At 35.1% G+C, this 20,413-nt stretch overlaps 1 protein-coding gene across 2 annotated transcripts; it reads right to left on the bottom strand.

Annotated features, from left to right (window-relative positions):
* Nucleotides 1–2,128: 2,128 nt before the first annotated feature.
* Nucleotides 2,129–9,048, bottom strand: LOC122038165 (ATPase GET3A-like). Of its 2 annotated transcripts, XR_006127804.1 has the most exons (8): nucleotides 8,661–9,048; nucleotides 8,395–8,516; nucleotides 7,627–7,777; nucleotides 6,001–6,111; nucleotides 2,883–3,021; nucleotides 2,684–2,799; nucleotides 2,357–2,607; nucleotides 2,129–2,265 (listed from the first exon to the last, which is right to left on the bottom strand). XR_006127804.1 is itself a non-coding variant. In XM_042597796.1 (7 exons), the coding sequence occupies exons 1-7, from the start codon at nucleotides 8,913–8,915 to the stop codon at nucleotides 2,431–2,433; spliced, it is 1,071 nt and encodes a 356-aa protein (XP_042453730.1). In that variant the 5' UTR covers nucleotides 8,916–9,048; the 3' UTR covers nucleotides 2,129–2,430. The 2 variants fall into 2 exon arrangements, 1 of the variants encoding a protein (XP_042453730.1); XM_042597796.1 differs by having other exon boundaries at nucleotides 2,129–2,607.
* Between the last annotated feature and the right edge of the window lie 11,365 nt (nucleotides 9,049–20,413).

Below are 20,413 nucleotides of genomic sequence, written 5' to 3' on the forward strand. Positions count from 1 at the left end.
ATAATGAATGAATGTCAAATTTCTTTGATATATCTTTCAGAAATGATATTGAGAGCAAGAGTTGAATCCGCTTAAGTCTATGCGGGTTGGCATAGTTAGTATTTGTATGAGTATTACTGTAATAAGTTTTGAGATCAATTTCCGAACATGTCTTTGTAAAGAACTGTTATGCTAGGACAAATATCTTTTATGGTTTATCCTTTTCCAGAGTATATGGAATCGTCTTGAGAGGCCGTTAAGGTAATGACTTTATCTTTTACTCCCAGAGCTAAATCCATTAAAGGAATTCGAGAATAATTTAATATTGTAGTGTGAATGATTGACCATTTAGTTAATGTATTGGTCACTATGTAAAATGTACTAGTTATATGCAAATATATAGATATACAAAATTACAACTATCAATGTTTTTTTCTCTCGGAAGATATGTGTTGAATATGATAGCTCTTCTACTAAATCCGTGTGTGTTGCATTGTTCAAGTGCTAAATATATGAATAGATTGGAAAGTAGATTATTGGAAATAAATACAAGTTTGAGATTTTTTTTTTTTAATGATGTGTAAAGATTGCAAAGTAGATTATTGGAAATGAATGCTAAGTTTCAGAAGATATATTCTTTACATTTTTAGCTTCCCTTTTAAGCATTCCCTTTGCATCTTTAGCTTTGCCACTTAGAACTCTTTTGAGCATTGTATGTGTGTCAGTCTCCTATTAAGGAGGCATTTGTAGGATCAAAGAGGGAAGACTGGGGGTGGAAGTTGAATAAACTTTCTTAACCCTTAAACAAATGTTAATTCACAACAAGAACAAATATAGACAATAATAGGAATACACAATAGAAAAAAATATATATAAATCAAAATAGTACAAACGAAAAAAAGAAAGAAAGAAAGATACAGACACAAACTCAAGGATTTAAGTGGTTCAACATCCCCAAAGTTCCCACTATAAAATATTGCTATAAGAGAGTAAAAAAAAAAAAGACAACTCGGTGCACGAAACTCTTGTCATGTAGGGTTCCAGAAAAAGATCCATTGTACACAGTCTTACCCTACTTTTGCAAGAGGTTGTTTCCAGAATTCGAATCCGTGATCTTTTGGTCACATGACAATAATTTTACCATTATGCCAAGGCTCCCCTTCATTATTATAAGAGAGTACTTGAAAAAAAAATACAAAAGAGGAAAGAGGGCTTGAAGAACTCAATTTGATAGAATATCAATGTTGTAAATCAATGTATATTTCGAAACCACATGTACTATATTTATAATTAACCTTCATCCTTATGTGCTAGTCATTATTCCAAATGTTAGTAGTCGCCCATAATTTATCTTCTCTGTATTGATTTTGGGACGGATTAACAAAAACGCTAGGGACAAACGTATTCATCTTTTACCACAATAATCTTCATAATAATCTTCACCAAGCCTGTAAAACTCCTTTAGAACTTTCTCTTTTATTTTGGATGAGTCAACTTCTCCTCGACATTAGTTGAGGTCTTTGACATGCAATTGCTTTATTGGTCACTTCAGCCAATTGCTTAACTGCCATCAATCAACTGCACTTCAGTGGAGCTTCTCAAGATTTGTTATTGTAGCATGTAACCATTCAATTATAATCTTTCAATTGCTCCATCAATTATCTGATCAAAAAATTAATCATTCTACCATAACAAATAATTAACTTTTTAGGCCACTCAAGATACCATCAATCCACTAGCTAGCACAACAATTGACCAATCAACTGAGACGTGGGCTAGAAAGCAACTTTTGTTCCCTTTCCTTTTACTATGAGTCGATTGAATATCAATCCATGGAAGAACATATTTCAGTCGATTGGAATATAACTAAATCATTTCTAGCATTAATTACCCCAAGTAACACATGCACTCATATTTCAGTCGATTGGAACATAAAATGAAAATGATATCGCTCAACGCTTGCTCGGCCATAACCATTTTGCACACGCTAAGCCAACTATAGACCAATTTCTTGCTACTTCTACAGAAATTGGTGAACTCTGCCAAAAAAAAAACTAACAAGATTCCCCGCTATGCACTCACTCCCAACAAGTTCCACAAAAAAAATAAGCATAATAAAAAAAGAGAAAATGACAAGAAAATTATAATATGTTCCGAAAACAATTATTTCATCTTTTTATTCCCCACAAAAGAACGTTGTTGATAGCTCCATGTTCAAGGGAACCAATATTTCACAGTGATCACATTATCTGGACGAATATGACAAATAAAGTGCATAGGTTGAATCTACAAGGAAAAAAAAAAAAAGACATGAGCGGGAGAAATTCCCTATCACTTCGATTTAACTACATCTGAATCTATCCGAGAGGGAATAAACCTTGCTTCAGAAAATGTGTGCCGATAATTTTTCACTGACATTGGAGAATGGCTTAGGCATGACATGAAAGGGTATCAAGCTATCTGCTTTCCTTTTTGCAATCTCTCTAGCTCTAACTTTGCTTCCTCCAGCTGTGATCTCAAGGTAGATATTCTCTGCTGCAGCTCCTCTACGGTTCCCCGGACGAGTGAAGGCTTATATGGGGAAATGAAGTGTTGAGAGAAATTCTTAAGAGCTTCAACTCCACAGACCTGCAAAACTCACTTTATAGTGACTAAAAGAATGAACAAAATAAGCACGGATTCCTCCATCACCAAAAACAACTACCTCGTGCGGAAGCAGTGGTAATTTGGTGATATTGAAGTCATCATAGAGCATGTAGAACTGGTCAATATACTTTTGTTGCATCTTTATTCTTGCTTTCAATAATTTGGAGTCGACGGCTACAGAATTTCAAATAAACCATATCAACTAGGAGGAGAGTCAGAAAATATAAAGCAGAAACTAGCATCGTCTGGTCACACACCTTCTTCATCAAAAATTACTTGGTTAATGATAATATTATGAGCATCTATCTCAAACTTTGCTAATTCTTGCACCAACCTCTCAGTTTCATATAGAGAAAGAAACTCTGGGATGCAAACGCAGACAAATGTTGTCAGATCCTGTCACATAAAGTTAACAAAGTTAAAGATTATCTGTAGTTCTGCCTAACTTTTTTGAACTATATATCAAATCTAGAACCAAGAAAATACATAAGCACTATCAAACAGTATGATACAAGATAACGGCAAATGTACTAGAATACAATGAAATTTAACTCGATCATTGATAGCAAACAGTAGATTAGACTGTCATATCATATGTATGATATATCAATTATATACTTTGGAAAAGGATCTTATATTTTTAAGAGTTCAACAACTATAGCGACCTTATATATATGTCTATACATGCTAGATTGAAGACTTGAGGAGACAAGAAATTAGAACTTCACTAAACCAAGCAGTCAGGCTTAAGTACTGCAGAATAACATAGACAATTGCCTCTATTGCAGAAAAATCTCTACGGAAAAAATCAAGATTTTAAAAAGAGACAATTTTCTATTATAGTTTTAGAAGGAATCTTCCAATTCTTCATCTTGAGTAACCACTAACACAAGTAGCCAACACTTACTATATTTGAAATTCCAAAAACCAATGCAAATTCAGACAAATATGGAATCAAGGTTATGCAACTGTGCAAACTGATCACAATATGGGGATCAAGGTAACGTTACTGAACAATGTGTCCCAAGGTTAATGAGTTGGAGACCAATCCAAAATATGAGCATATGTCAAGTATCTAACTTTGTTTTTCAGTAAAGTTGACCAAGGCAAATTTCCCCTTTCCCAATATTATGATAGTGGGAGTAATCTAATGTGTTTAATACATAAAATGGAAAAATAAAGTTATGTTTCATTTACTCAAGCACCTATTTAAAAAGCTCTCTCATGTGCTAAGTTTTTTCCCAGCTTCTGAAAGTATTTCCATCATAATCTCCATTCGAACAAAAATAATATACTTAACTGCTCCATCATCAGATAAACCACACAAGAGATCACCCTTGCAACAAGATGAAAGTGAAATAGTACGATCTTAGCCCAAATCATCATCATTTTTTTCCCACAATGTCTCAACAATGGGATTCTACACTTGCACACCAAATTATCTCTTGATCCTTACTAACTAGATAATTCATCTGCCTTCAATGTTGTGGTCCTTATTGAAATGTAATAGTTAAATCATTAGATCTGCACACATGGACACTGATTGTCATACCCCCCCCCCCAAATTCCAACAAGGTAGGCCAGTTGTTCTCCACGGATTTTGATGATGAATGAGATTTCTAGCACTTGGTTGAAGAAAAAGCACAACAAGTGAGAAGCTGAATCCAATCCCACTAAATGTGGCATAGCTTGTCTAGTTCGATTATAACACCTTAAAGAGTATCATCATAAAGAGAAGGTCCCCACAAGGTGCCGAGTTGGCTAAAGGGTGACCGATTTGCTACAATGGGGCAAGGATCAATTCCCAACATGTGCATGCCCTCGGGGAAAAAACTTCTCCCACCTCCTAGCCACTTGGTGGTTGGCTATAAGCTGACCCCATGATTTACCTTCCTTCACATAACCAGGGACAAGCTGTGAGGGGAGCATGGGGTAATCACCTTTTGCTACAATCATAAAGAGAAGATAATGAATCACACCTTATAAGTAAAATGATTGTAAGGGGGAAAAAACAACCAAACTAGTTGTCCACATTGATTCTATTCAAATAAAACTAAACCTATTATTGCATGTTTGTGTATAAAAATGCAAGCTTTAAAATCTCGACCCGTGTCAAGGTTTCAGTCCTGGAACGATACGGTTTTGGTATCGTATCGTGCCGTGCCGATACGGTTTCGGTATTTTTTTTATTTAAACTTGAAATAATCTTCTAATAATAATAATTCAACTATCTCAATTTAGAATGATCAGAGGTTTACAAAATTATAAGTGTTTTATTAGAAATCATGAACTTGACAAACCTTTATCAAAATTTTTTAAATAAAAGACATCTAATATTTCCTAAGCAGATTAGTAGAGACATTCTAAGATAAAAATATATGTTTCATATGTTCAGAAAATAAAAATTCTAAAAGTAAAAAAGCTAAATATCTTAATATTCATGGATCTAAATTTAAAATTAATTCTATATTTTTCTATAATAAGTATATAAATTAATTTAAAAAATTCTATGTTGTGTATAATAATTATATAAATTAACTATTTATTTATTTAAATTAATTATTATTTTAAACAATATATATTTAAAATGATAAAAAAATCAGAATATTAATTAAATAGTAAACCAGAAAAAATATATAATAATTTAAAAAAATATCAGAATATTAATCTGATTTATTAAAATTTTTTAGAATTTTTAAGATTTTTTAAATAAAATTTAAATTAGTAAAATTAATTTTCAGAATATTAAGTAATAAAATTTATTATTTTTTTAAAAAATAAATATATTTATATTTTATTTGGATAACTTAATTAGGCTTTATAAAAGCCTCTTCGAAATATCACACTTAAGTTAGGAAATGCCTCTTCGCGTGTCGCGGCGCCGGACAGTCGCAGGGGACTCCTACACTCCTCTGGTGGCGTCAGAGGAGTCCCGCGATTCCTCCCATCACAATGGAATTGAGACACGCCTTCTGTCGCGCGAAGACGAGTGCACGCGATTGTCGCGCGACAACAAGCTCGCGATTGTCGCGTGCACAATTCTCGTGTGCACGAAATTGTCACTAAGCTAGTGCCGATTTGGATGGCAAACGGAACGGTAAGTTTCGGTCGTTCCACCCGGCACGGAATGAAATTTCAACCATGTAAAAATGATCATTCTTAGCACCGCCAGTCCTACTAGTCTTAAGGATCGACCAATAGCAATATCTCTATGCTCATTGAGTTGAACATAACCCAAGAACCTGGATTGGATCATCACCAGATGCATTTTTAAGAATCTATACTGTTATAAATTCCAAACTGGAAAAATAAAGGTCTAATGGCAACTAGCAAATTAATAAAATTTGAATAAATCTCCCAGGAATGTGATCTTACTGGATCTTTAAACTGCTTGTTTACATGCTCAATCAGATCCTTCATACCCTCTAGCCTTCCTAGCATCACATCCTCATTGAACTCATCACCAAGACCAAAAAGACGAGTAGCCTGTCAATATTAATAAAATGTGAACTGATGGATGATAAAACTTGAAGATGCAATGAATAGAAATACTAACAAAATAAGCCAAAAGAAAAGAGTGGTGGAAAAAAAGATTAAAAGCATATATCTCAAAATGTCAACTTTGCCAAATAACAACAATAAACTTGTTCTCGGGCTCTATTAGTCTAACTTAGTGTTTGATTTAAATTTGTATCATCATTTGAAAGTTTGCCTGTAAATACAGTTTATTTATGGTAAAGTTCTACTTAGAGAAATTGTCCATTCACATATTATGGATTTTAATAAATGCAATAGGTATTTTGCATCTATATCAAAGTCATAAAATTTAAGAGCCAAGGAGAATACTGTTACACAAATATACTGCATTTCTCTGCCAGACATGACAGAATAGTGTCACAAGAAGTCAGATACCTTTATATTAAAAGAATTTTTGAAGGATTTCCAGCAAGGATACTTCTGTCAGACATTTAAGAACTCTGCTCTGGTCCGTCTGTAAAAGTAGAATAGTACTTGAATAATATATGCCAAAGTACCCAATGATACTATTAGCGAATCTACACCGAGGGCCTAATGGCCAACTGCTAACAAATTCTAACATTGGCATAGGAGGGTTCTGCCCATAGGTAAGGTCGACTAGGTAGTTTTATTTTTATCAATCCTGAGATTTCATTACATGACCGTTGATGTTTCAAACACTAAAAGACCACTTACTTCGTCAAAACCATGCTTGATGGTAGCATATATTTCATATAGTATATACACAGTGTTTCTATGAAAGCAACCGAAGGCTGGGAGTTAAAAATTGGCCAGATATGTTGCCAAATTTCAAACCTCAGGCTGTCTCAGCTCCTGTTTTTTTTTCTAAAAGAAAAAACACTTTGTACTAGGTCATTACTCAATATGGCAAAAATTCATAACTAACCAAAATTTAATCCGGGTAACCACTCCTTTCATGAATCGAAGCAGTCATACTAGCTTGTTATCATGTTTCTTAACTTTTCCCAAGTGCATACCTCCACATATCTGCTATAAATAATCCACTGGCTCACATCATCCGTCTTTAAAACGATAGCTTAATTTTATCTCTTTTCCAAATCTCATCATTAGCCATTTTTTTCAACCTTTCACTTGTACAATCATCAAATGAAATAGTCTATCTCAATCTATTTTCCTGAGTCATAAATTATAAACCAAATAACGAATAGGGTTATAACAAAATATGGAAACAGCATCCTGCAGTGGCATATAAGAAGCAGCACTTGGAGGAAGAAGTAGCCACTTAATAACAATGCACACATTCAAAACTAGGTTGAAAAAAAATGCCAATTACTGAAAGAATTCACAAGTACAGACTGAGCAAATGACACAGAGCAAGATAGTCAAATAACACAACCAAACTAAAACTCACAAATCTAGAACATCATTGACTATAATTAAACAATGAGTCATTTGCAATGTCAAGGAATATACTAACAACATTTACAAGGATCATGCGAGTACCTGGGTCAACAAACCGCCAAATCTATTTTTTAGAGACATAACTTTCTCAAGCCCCTTCTCTAAAGTTGATGGGAATTGCAACAGTCTTAAAGTATGACCAGTTGGAGCAGTATCAAACACTATAACTGAATAATCCATTGTCTGGACTAATCTGCAAATAAAAAGAAAGAAAGAAGATGTTCCTTAGCAATTTGTCCCCTTAAGTTTTGGCTCATATACAGATATACTCGAACTGGCACATCATTCAAGAAAATAAAAACTTCTTCAAAGATGATAATTGATAAGCATCAGAATTCACACCATATAGCAATCTTCCCCATGGAACACAAGCAATAAACATTACAATAACAAACCTCAAAGGTTTATATCATAAATGAATTGGCACATAACTTATCAAACATATTAAACAAATTTATAAATGATAACCTAATCATATGGACTTCCAAAGAGCACCTAAAAATTTATCAAATATGCAGAATGGGTTCTGTTACAAAATGCAATCTGCCCTTCTCATAAGTTATATGTATTCTTAACTGGAAGCATCATACCGGAATGTTATAAACCTCCATGCTCGTAATGAGCAAAACCTTACTCAGAATTGACAAAGCATTAAAGTAGGATCTAGCCATCCCAAGCCAGTAAAGACTTCAGGTAAGCAATCAGATGAGAGAAAAAAGGTTGCAAATTGCACATAATTACACGGTTACAAATTACAATTATACCTCATCCAGTCTAAAATTAGCAGATTTTGAACAAAGAGAAACTCACTTGAGCATTTCAGCGAAGCTCATGGCCTCGTCGACTCCAGGGATCGCATTCGTAAGCTCAGAAAGAAATCCATCCAAGCCCTCACCAGACAGCTCGTCTCCCTCCACCTTGGGATCCACTTCCTGCAGAATATGAGGAGAATCAAATCTCACAAAAACAGAATAGGAAGAAGGATTGGAAGGAGTAATCACATACATCAATCGGATCAGCGATGGAAGGGCAGAAGAAAAAAATCGTTAGAATAGAGGGAAAGCTGGTGGTAGTACCATGGCGTAGAGGTTGGAGAAGCCGTTAACGAGGGTTGGGATCTTGGTGAATCGCTGTTGGAAGGCGTCGCTTAGGTTATGGGCAGGGTCGGTGGAGATGACGAGGACGGACTGGCGAACCTGGGCGAGGAGGATGGAGATGATGGAGCTGCAGGTCGTCTTGCCGACGCCGCCCTTTCCACCGACGAACACCCACTTGAGCGACTCCTGCTCAAGGATGTTGCTCACAGAACCCTCGAGGACTCCAGCCGCCATGGCCAACGACGCCTCTTCCACTCCCCTCTCTCTCCCCCTCTCTCTCTCTCGCCCTCCCTACTGTTTCTCGTATCCAAGAAGAGGAGGAGAAGTAACAGCAAGCAGCCGTCGAAAAAGCGTCTTCTTTTATTGAAGCTTCTTTAGATGCAAGGATTTCTCAGCAAGACATGAATATTAATTTTGAAAGACTAATTAGTCCAACTGTTCTGTTACTTGGAAAAATTATGTTTTTTTATATTCTTTAATGGTTGGTCTCCTTCACAGAATTAATAGAACATATTCTTTGAAATTACATATGTAGTTGTAATTTTAACATCCTACATTATACTTTGGGACCTTATTAAGATTCAATCTTTGGATTAATCAATTCATTGAGGAACTAACTATATGATTGCTTGAAATAGAGGCGAACCTAATGGGTGACATGCTTGCAGATGGCAGAGGGCTTGTCTATCCAAAAGGGATCCAGTACTATAATAACAACTTCATCCACGAGCTAAAGAAGTATGGTACAATTTGTCTTACAAATCACACTATAAACATTTTACATTCATTTTACCAAATTGTTTTTGACCTGTAAGAATTGATCTCAATATACTCTTCTTCACCTCGGCCTTTCCTTAGCTATGAAACATGAAGATTCAGGAGTCTTAAATTTCAACAAACTTCCCTGTTTTTGATGCAGACGGGACTTCGGTTGGGGGCGATAAAATATTGAATCAATATCAATGAGTCAAAAATTGAACTCATCTTTTGCCATGATTTGGAAATATTTTCCACCAGACAACTGCTCCCCTCCTATGCTCTCACTTATTGTAGAAAGGAAGTCATCTGCATGGGTGGTTGGATACGGTATATATAAATGTACTAAATTTTTAATATAATATAAATTTTATATCAATTATAGTAAAATTTCAACACTAATATCGAAAATTTTGGTATGATAATTTGATATACGGTTAAATCTATTGTTGGATTGAGATGCTAATAAGAGAGGGTAAATCAAAGTGGTTTTAAAATTTTTTCTTGATTTTATAAAATAAAGTGCGCAGCAGAAAATTAAACAAAAAATAAAAATTCGATTAGTTTTATTTGGTTCAGAGTTTTCAACGACTCATATTCTAAGACCCAGGTCACGTGGATCTATCAACAGATAATCTACTAATAACCTCTTCCGAAACGGCTGAAAAAGGAGATCGAGTACAAAAAGAATACAAAAAAGTGTAACACGTCTACCATTTTCCTTTTGCAATAATTAAGTACAGAACTGAATTTTGTTACCCAACACTTTCGAAGATGATCGAATCGTGCTCGGTGTTGGACGACTTCTCAGTGGTAATCGGGCATAGTAATGTCGCAGCAAAGCAACAGCAGGAAGTCAGAGCAATCGAAATGTCAAACAGATACGTAAAAGCTTGTAGAAGAGATGTGTTGAAAGTCTTGGTCTAAATGCTCTTTTATAAGGGATGGAAGGCGTCTTCCATAGCATTGAAGACGCTTTCAATGTCAACTTCTATCCCTTAAAAATCGGCTTCTTATCATCCACGATATCTCTACCTTATCCGACCGAAGGCACCTTCCAAGCACTTAGAAGACGCCTTCCACGAACAGTATGTTGGATCGAGACATATGTGAGAGGGGGGTGAATCATGTGATTTTAAAAAAACTTTTCTTTTTTGTTAAAATCAAAGTAAGTGCAGCGGAAATAAGAACAGAAACAAAAAAGGACAAAAACACAAGCAGTTTTACTTGGTTTATAGTCGGGTCTCGCGGATCTATCGATGGGTAATCCACTAAATATCTCCTCTGGAACCGTCGAAACAGGAGATCGAGTACAAGGAAAATCGAAACACGCTACACTTTTCCTTTTGTAGAAAGTAAATACAGAATTTAATTTATTTACCCAACACTTTCAAATATGATCAGGTTAAGCTCGATGTTGGATGGCTCCTTGGTAGTAGTCAGACGTAGCAACGTCGTAGCAGAGCAACAATAGGAAGTCGAAGCAGTCGGAACTTCAAACGGACGAGTAGAAGCTCGTAGAAGAATTGGTGAAAAAGGCTTGGTCGAGTAACACCTTTATAAAAGTTTATCCCAAAAAGTGTTGGTCCTTATTGCTAGTGAAATTAGATTTTATCCGATAGAATGCGTCTTCCATAGCACTGAAGGCACTATCCATGGACAGTACTGAAGGCACCTTCCGTTGCATGGAAGGCGCCTCGAGTGTCGTTCACCCGAGGCAATTTTTGCTCTTTTGCCCTGTAAAACATGTTAGTCCAACACAACAAATAATAATCTATAAGATAAAGTTAGCATAATAATAATATGATTAATTTATGACTTAGACCCTGTCCTCCAGATCAGGATCTAGTAAGGATCTTAATTTAGGTTTTTGAAATAGACCTAAATTGGTCTGATGCCTACTATCCCCTCAACTGAAACGTGTCCTCACTAAGTCACTCTCCTTCAGTGACTTACTTTTACTTACCAAGTGTCGAGTTACCTCCTCGACAACCAATATGACTCACTAGGTTTTCCTGCCGGAATCGCACATTCGAACTTCCTCCCATCAAAAATCAAACATCCCGACCTCTTACCAGAATACCACATCTTGATTTCGCCAATCGAGAATTGCACATCCCGACTAGACTTCCTACCTGGTGTCAGGTCCTCTTGACCCTTTATGTTAATCAACCCTACACACTCGATAAATGCATTAGATCACGATAACACATAACCTAACTCACTTGTCATTCATCAAAATCTGAGTTAGACCGTTAGTGCAAATTACACCAATAATCTTCCCCTTTTTAAAGTAATGACAACCTATGTTAAAGTTAGAAAAAGATATATATATGCAAGAATGAAATAGTAATGACATGATTCAAGAGAACTTAAAATTAAGTAATTTAAATTTTTATTTTATTCTCTTGATCATTTTAGGGTTAAGATTTTCAAGATTTAGTTTATCTTTTTCTTACGTAACTCTTACCCTCCCTGTTTGACATTCATAAAAAAAATACAGATAAACATAGCATATTATGAATATTGTAATAAACCTTTAGTGAGTATAAAGCTATCAAAGTAATTACAAAAATTAGACCAAGATCCTGTCTTCGAAATCAGGATCTAGTCAGAGTCTCAATTTAGGTTTCCAAAATAGATTTAAATTGGACCGACACCTACTGTCCACTCAATCGGGATGCATCTTCACTGAATCACTCTCCTCCAGTGACTTACCTCCACTTACCTGCCAAACATCTGGTCCTCCAGAACTGTTTGGACTTTCTCTAGTCTTGCTTAGTATCTGACCAAGCTAATCTACTAAGACTTATCTGCAACACTGAGTTAGCATAATAGATAAAATAGTAAAGTAAAATAGTGTTAACAGATTTCAGGATTTGCTGGTCTGGTTGACCATGTATGGTTGACCAAAAACTAGTCGGTCACACATGCTTGGAGTTTAGAGTTTAGGGTTTAGGGTTACCTCCCCCTAGGGTTGTCCAGCTTTACTCACTAGGACTTCCATTATCTGGCTTTACTCACCAGGACTTCCACCACCTTGCTTCATTCACTAGAGCCCGACTCACTCACTAGGACTTCCACCACCTAACTTCACTCACTAAGGTCCGGCTCACTCACCAAGACTTCCACTACCTAACTTCAGTCATTAGAGTCCGACTTTACTCACCAGGACTTTCACTACCAAGCTTCACTCACTAAGGTCCAACTTTACTCACTAGGGCGTTTACTTGCCTAACTTCTAGTTAGGACTAGTTATTTAGTAGACTTCTCACCTGCATATCCTTCGGTTAAAACTTACCCTTACTAGTTATTTAGTCCTGACTAAACTTCTCTCTTCCAAACATCAAGTCTTATTTGGATCAATCCTTGGTCAAACTGATCAGACTTAAGTACATTATCAAACATCGAAACTGTAAAGGTCGATTGCACCAACATTCGTATGATTCGATATATTTCGATAGAGTATATATGATATACCAATTTTTTTTTCTACCCCCACCCGGTTGGTCATAACCTTCTACTTTCTCCTTTGAGCTGGAAGCTCTTAATATTACTCGAAGCCTCAAACATCTCCGATGGTTAGTTTTTAAGAGGTTTTTATAGTCTCTAATATATCTCATCAATACCATATCAAAATATAAAAATCTATCATTTTCTTCACAATCAAAAACCTTCCTATAACTTTTTTGTGGGCCCTACTCATGTTTACAAAATTGGTATCCTGGATCATACGATTGCGCAATCCTATGATCTAGAACACTGAAACGATCTTGGATTGTGCAGAATCATTTTTTGTAGTGGAATTAGAGCATGATCTATGGGATTAGAGTGGAATTGATAGAAGCTTTGATAGGTCATAACTTTTGACTCGGATTGAACCACGGGACCTATATTATATCCAATCGAAGTATGTTCAGAGATCTATAGTTAATTATAAGGAGAAATCCATAACCGTCCAATTTCAGACAAAAAAAAAAACACAGTTTAAAACTTTTTCGGAAGCTCGGAAGATTTTTAGTCTTTTATTATTATTTTTTGGACTATTTTATAATTTAGATTATTTCCATTTTTATATAGTTAGGGTTCTAAGACTCTAAATATCTATTTAGTTTTCTTGAGTTAGTTTTTATCAATAATATTTTGTTGTTTCTTTTTCAAAATGATAGAATTTTTTGATATCTATTGTCTAATATTATGTGGAATTAACAGGTTTTTAGAAGAATGTTTCTAACATTCATGCTCGAATCAAAGGTTTCAATAACTTCTGCTATGTTTTGTTGGCCTTTACACTAAGTCATCTTGTGAACCAGAGAATATTATTAAGATTGAATTCGATTATTATTATTATTGTGTTAATAGAAATTTTATACTCTTTTATTTTATGATATGAAAATATAAATATTATTAGTGTTATTGTATAAAAATGACAGTTAAATTACTACTTAATTTAAATGTATACATGTAATAATATCATATGTGATGTTGAATGTCAATGATTGCATGTATATGTAAAATTATTAATCTACCTATATATAAATGTTTTTTAGATATGTTTTCTAATTATTAATTATATAATATAAAATTTATCTGATCCGATCAATCCTAATCCCAAAATGATCTTACATTAAGATATGATTATACAAATATAGAACCCTATATTATCAAATTATATATACTTATTTATTATTTTTTATTTAATATCTCTATGTATAATTTTGATCATTAATTCTTGACCAACTACATTATTAATTTTAAAATGAAATAGAGGTTTTGAATTTCAAAACAACCTTTAATTTACAAATCTAAAACCTTACCTCCACATTAAAAAAACTTTTCTTGCCATTTTGATTTCACAAACATCTTATCTGAACTAGAGCGGTGCACTTGTGCAAAACCAAAATCAAGTGGTTATCGGTTACATTGAAATTAGATTATTTGTTGTTTAGTATGAGCCATTCACAACATTACATGATGATATAGCAACACATAACATAGAGAATGCACTGACAATTAGATCCGGAGATTCGATGGTTATTAAGAGATTGACTCTTATCTTAATCATCCAAAATAATTATGTTTTACAATTTGAAACCACTCACTCACGATTTATGCATGATTCATCGTGGTTCAAAATTATTATATTAAAAAAATTAAATAATAAATTTATAAAAAAAATAAATTTACACTTGTCTATATATTCTCTAGGAGAATAAACTCATTAATTTTCTTACCTTTTCCCTTAATGGCATTGACATTGATTAAAAAAAATCAAATAACCTAACTGTTAAAAAAATATTTAAATTTTTACTTCTTAAAATAAAATTATAGTTAGTTATTAAATAATTAACTATTACTCATAAATATTAATGTGATATAGGCTATCACCTTCTGAGACAAAATCGGGTCCAATCCCCCACCAATATAATTTTTTTATAATTTATTTAAAAAAAAAGCATCTATAAATAAATTAAAATAGTTGAACTGTCACTAAAAAAACAGGATTTCTTGTACGAAATTTAGGATGATTTTTTTTTAAAAAAAATATCACAAAAAATTTTGCTATGAAATTTGCTAGAAAATTCATCCCAAATTTAGAATGAACTTAGAAATTTAGAAATTTATCGTTAATTTAGGATGAATATTCAAATTCATCTCAATTTTTTAAAAAAAAAAAAGAAAATGTGTCCTAAAATTGAAAGATAGACTTATAGAGTTCGGAATAACATAAAATAATTTTCTATATATTTGTATCGATCTTCTAATCATATTAATGATCTCAAACATTAATTTAACTCAATATATTTATATCAGTGATTTTTGGATATCAAAATGATTTTAACATTTTCAAACTCTTGTTAGACCCTTGGTGGCCGACTAGAAGGGGGTGAATAGTCCTTGCATAAATCAAGACAAAAACCTTTCTCGGCTTATAACTTAAATAAAATAAACACTTACATAAAAGAATAATAAAGAAACTGAAAAGAAAGAGGCACACAAATTACTTGGTTACAATCGGAAAGGTTGTTAATTCAAGGCGAAAAAGCACACTAAAAAATCTCCTATGATCGGAGAAGCCTCTTACGACAATGAACGCATAGAAAAGAAGCTAAACAAAAAACTAAAAGCGCACAAGTGTTGTTTCTTAGTATTTTTCGTTGTACTGAGCTTCTAAGAGCAGGGCTATTTATATAGCCTTACTCGGGGTGCCTGGAAATGTTCCAGGCACCTGAAATGGGATAAAGCCTTATCCCTGACGCAACGGTCAAAGGCTACATTGAAAGTGATAAAACTTGGGTTCCGAGCGCCCAGAAGGGTTCCAGGCGCCCGGAATGGTTCCGGGCACCTTGAAGGGGAAAGTCAACATTTTGTTGACTTTCTCTCCGGGCCTCCAGCTTCGGCTCTGCTTGCTTCGGTCCGAGTCTTCCACTCCGGCTCGACTAGCTTGGGTGATTTCGACCATCCGGAATAGGGCTAACCTGAACTCAACTTCCGGTCTTCTCCTTGAGCAAGCTTCCGCTCCAACTTCACGTCCCTCAGAAATGTCGCGCGCCTCCTTCTCGTCTGCTCGCGTACTTTTCCGTAGCACCTCGTCCCTCAGACGGACTGAGTCCGTCGGCTCTCTCTCGTGTCATCCTTCTCGCTAGCTGCGTCTTTTGCTCGATATCCTATGCTCCTAAGTTTCTGCACACTTAGACATAGGATAAACACAACATGACCTAACTTAACTTATTTGATCACGTCAAAACAACTTTGGGGTACCAATAATCTCTTCCTTTTTGATATAAGCAACCTAAGTTAAGTTAGGGTTAACCAATATAAAGTAAAAGCAAAGAATTTACAGTTCAAGTGCAAAAATTAATAACTTTTTAAAAAAGTTTTAAACTACCTCCCCCTAGACTTAATATTCCATTCTCCCCCTTTGATCACATAAAAAATGGGGTACCAAAAAAAAATCTAAGGGTAACTAGGAAAGTTTTTAGTTAAAAAAAATATGATTTTCAATATTTTGAAAAACTTATCAAGTTTTTGAAAATTTTGAAAAATAATTTTGATAGCACTTAAAAAATATACAATAATTTTAGAAAAAAATTTCTAAGTAAAAAATATTTTTGATATCACCAAAAAAATATCAATAATTTCCTAAGTTTGCAAAAACTAATTTTGTAGAAATAATGTTGGTAAAGTAAAGTTGATACTTCCAAAAAAACTTTAAGTTTTTTTTAAAAATTTCTAAGTTAAAAATACTGAAAAAATTTGAGTAACTATTTAAAGTATTATTTAATTACAATTAAATGCTTTATCAATTAGTCAATTAAACATTTTATTTCATTAATTGGCTTCCAGGCTGTTGCGAGGTACTAGGTCTTCTTGGTTATTGGAGAAACAACCACTTTCTAGACAAAGCCTCTTAAGAAAATTTAAACATTTAATTTTCTCGCTGAAAGTACTAAGTCTAATTATAGTTTAATTTAGACAAGACTTTGGAACTCAATATAAGTTCCAGCCAATTGGGTTAATTAAAAATCTCTTAATTAGGAATATTTTTCTGAGAAAGTTTCCTAATTTGTCCCTTGTGGTAAGTAAAATACCAGTTCAATTTATTATATTTCCTAATATTTTGATTTTAACATTTAAGCATGCATGATTTTTCAAGTTCTTTATTTCTTTTTATAAATTATCATTTTTCTAATTTTATTTTATCAAATTCTTCTAATGGACAAGATTTTACTGGGATTAATTTTAACTATTTAATTTCTTTTTCTAATTTTCAATAATCTTAAGATAATAATTTAACAAATTTAAATAACTTATCGAGAGGAAGAGATCGTACTTGACTTACCTTGTTGATCTCGTTATCCGTAGCTCCCCCTTCATCGATGCTCATTTCGGACGAGCTTGCTTCATTTGCATCGTCTTGATGACTTGTCATTAATGCAAGTCCGGCAACAGCTTCAACTTCTTATTCGGACGACGTTTTGTCCCACGTCGCCTTTAGCGTCTTGTACTTGTTGGATTGGACATCCTTCTTGTTCTTTCCTTTGTCCTTGTCCTTGATCTGTAACTTAGGGTAGTTGTCTTTAACGTGTCTTTCTTCGTTGCAGTGGTAGCATCTGATTGTTCTTTTCTTTCTACTCTGCAGATGGTTAGTTTTTCTAGATTTAAATAATTTTTTAAATTATCTTATCATCATTACCATTTCGTCGTCATCCAGAGAGGATTCTGAATCTCGTTCATCCATCCTTGCCTTAAAGGTAACGTTATGCTTCGACTCCTTCTTTGAATCTGCACATTTCGTTTCATGGACTTCAAATGTTGAAAACATTTCTTCTAAGGTAACAAAATCTAAATATTTAGAAATATAGTAAGCATCTACTAATGATGCCCACTCAGTAGATCTAGGAAATGCATTAAGCGCGTACCTTAGCGAATCTCGGTTGATTACCTTTTCTCCGAGATTCGTGAGTCCGGTGATGATTTCCTTCATTCTCGAGTGAAGATGTGCAACGGTTTCTTCTGCTTCCAATTTGATATTACTTAACTGGTTCCTTAGCAGATTCTGTCTTACTAGCTTGGCTTCGGATGTCCCTTCGTGTAGCTCAAGGAAGTTCTCCCAAAGCTCTTTTGCTGAGTCGTAGGTGTCGATTCGGTTGACTTCTTGTGGCGGAAGGACGCTCAGCAAATGGAACTCTACTTTGTCGTTTGCTACGTAGTCGGCCTACCCTTTTTTCATCCACTGGTATTCTTCCTTTCCTTCGAGCGCTACAAAACTGAACTTCATTATTAAAAGCAATTCAAAATCGATTTTGAAGAATATCTGCATTCTGTTTTTCCAGCTCGCGAGCTCCCCCTCGAACTTCGAAGGGTATATGCTTGGTCCGACCATCTCATGTGCTTCATTCGACGGTTATGCATCCTGAAACGTCCTTGTTCTGATACCACTTGTTAGAACCCTTGGTGGGCGGCTAGAGGGGAGTGAATGGCCCCTGCACAAATCAAGACAAAAACCTTTCTCGGCTTATAACTTAAAAAAAATAAACACTTGCATAAAAGAATAATAAAGAAACTGAAAAGAAAGCGGCACATTGAATTACTTAGGGGGCGTTTGGTATGAGCATAGGAATGAGAATTATTGTATTGTGGAATGGGAATGGGTATGAGCATGGATATCACTCTTAAAAGCAATGTTTGGTTAGTTGCATACTTTCTATCGGAATAAATCAATATTTCCTTTTTTACCCTTAAAGGAAAATAAGAGAAAAAAATTAGATGTGAGAGAAAGATGAATGTGAGAGAAAAATATGATGAAAGAGAATGATGAGAGAGAAAGTATGATGAGAAAGAATAAAGAGAGAGAAAGTATGATGAGAGAAAATGAGAAAAGAGAGTGTGATAGAAGAGAGCATGATGAGAGATAAAATATGATGTGAGAGAAATTATGATGGGAGAGGATGAAGAGATAGAAAATGTAATGAGAAAAAAATGAGGGGAGAGAGAGTGTGTGATGAGAGAGAAAGTATGATGAGAGAGAAAGTGTGATGAGAAAAACAGAGAATAGTGAGTGTGATGGGAGAGATGATGAGAGAGAAAGTATGATGAGAGAGAAAGTGTGTTGAGGAAAAAAAAGGAGGGAGTGTGACAAGAGAGATTGAGGAGAGAGAAAATGTGATAAGCTGTGAAAGTGTAATGAGAAAAAAAAAGAGAAAAGAGAGTATGATGGGAGAGATTGAGGAGAGAGAAAGTATGATGAGAGAGAAAGTATGATGAAAAAAAAAAGGAAGAGCGTGTGATGGAAGAGATTGAGGAGAGAGAAAGTATGATGAGAGAGAAAGTGTAATGAGAAAAATGAATAAAGAGAGTGTGATAGGAGAGAGAAAATGTGTGATAAAATAAAAATGTGGAACCGCCACATCAGCGGCCCCCCTAGAGCCGGTCCCACGGATATGGAGGGAGGTAAATGCAGGTACACAGGTGGAAAGTGCATAGCGGAGACGTTAACCCCAGGCAGTGACACCCCGAGGATCGACCCCTGGACCTTTTAGCCACAGAACTATGCACTCCCCATCTGTGCTACGCCCTGGGGACGAAAATGTGTGATAAAATGATGAGAGAGAACAAGGAGAGAGAAGTGATATGAAGAAAAAATAAATAAATAAATTTTGATATTTGATATTAAGGGAGAAAATTTTAGTTTTAGGTCAAGGGTATTTTTGGAATAAGAGAATATTTTGATTGATGAAAATAGGGTAATGGCTCATTGAAGGGGAGGTACATGGGAATGAATTATTATCCAATTTCAAGAATTCATTCCCTTATTCCTATTCCTATTCCTATAATCCAAACATTAACAATGGTAATCAATGATTCTCATTCCCATTCCCCACTCCTATTCCCCTAAACCAAACGTCCCCTTAGTTACAACCGGGGAGGTTGTTAATCCAAGGCAAAAAAGTGCACTAAAAAATCTCCTCTGGACGGAGAAGTCTCTTACAACAATGAACACACATAAAAGAAACTAAACAAAAAACTAAAAGCGCACAAGTGTTGTTTCTTAGCATTTTTCGTTGTACTGAGCTTCTAGGAGCATGACTATTTATATAGCCCTGTTCGGGGCTCTTGGAAGCGTTCCAGACACCTAGAATGGGATAAAACCTTATCCTCGATGCAACGGTCAAAGGCCACGTCGAAAGTGATAAAACTTGGGTTCCGGGCGCCCGAACTGCTCCGGGAGCTCGGACTGCTCCGGGTGCCCGAAATGGTTACGGGCGCCCCGAAGGGGAAAGTCAACATTTTGTTGACTTTCTCTCAGGGCCTCTAGCTTCGGCTCCGCGGTCCAGGTCTTCCACTCCGGCTCCGCTCACTTGGGTGATTTCGGCCATCCGGAATAGGGCTCACCCGAACCCAACTTCCGGCCTTCTCCTCGAGCAAGCTTCCGCTCCAGCTTCTTGTCCCTCGAAAACGCCGCGCGCCTCCTT

This window comes from Zingiber officinale, chromosome 1A (genome assembly GCF_018446385.1).
Source record: "Zingiber officinale cultivar Zhangliang chromosome 1A, Zo_v1.1, whole genome shotgun sequence".
In the NCBI taxonomy this organism is placed as follows: domain Eukaryota; kingdom Viridiplantae; phylum Streptophyta; class Magnoliopsida; order Zingiberales; family Zingiberaceae; genus Zingiber; species Zingiber officinale.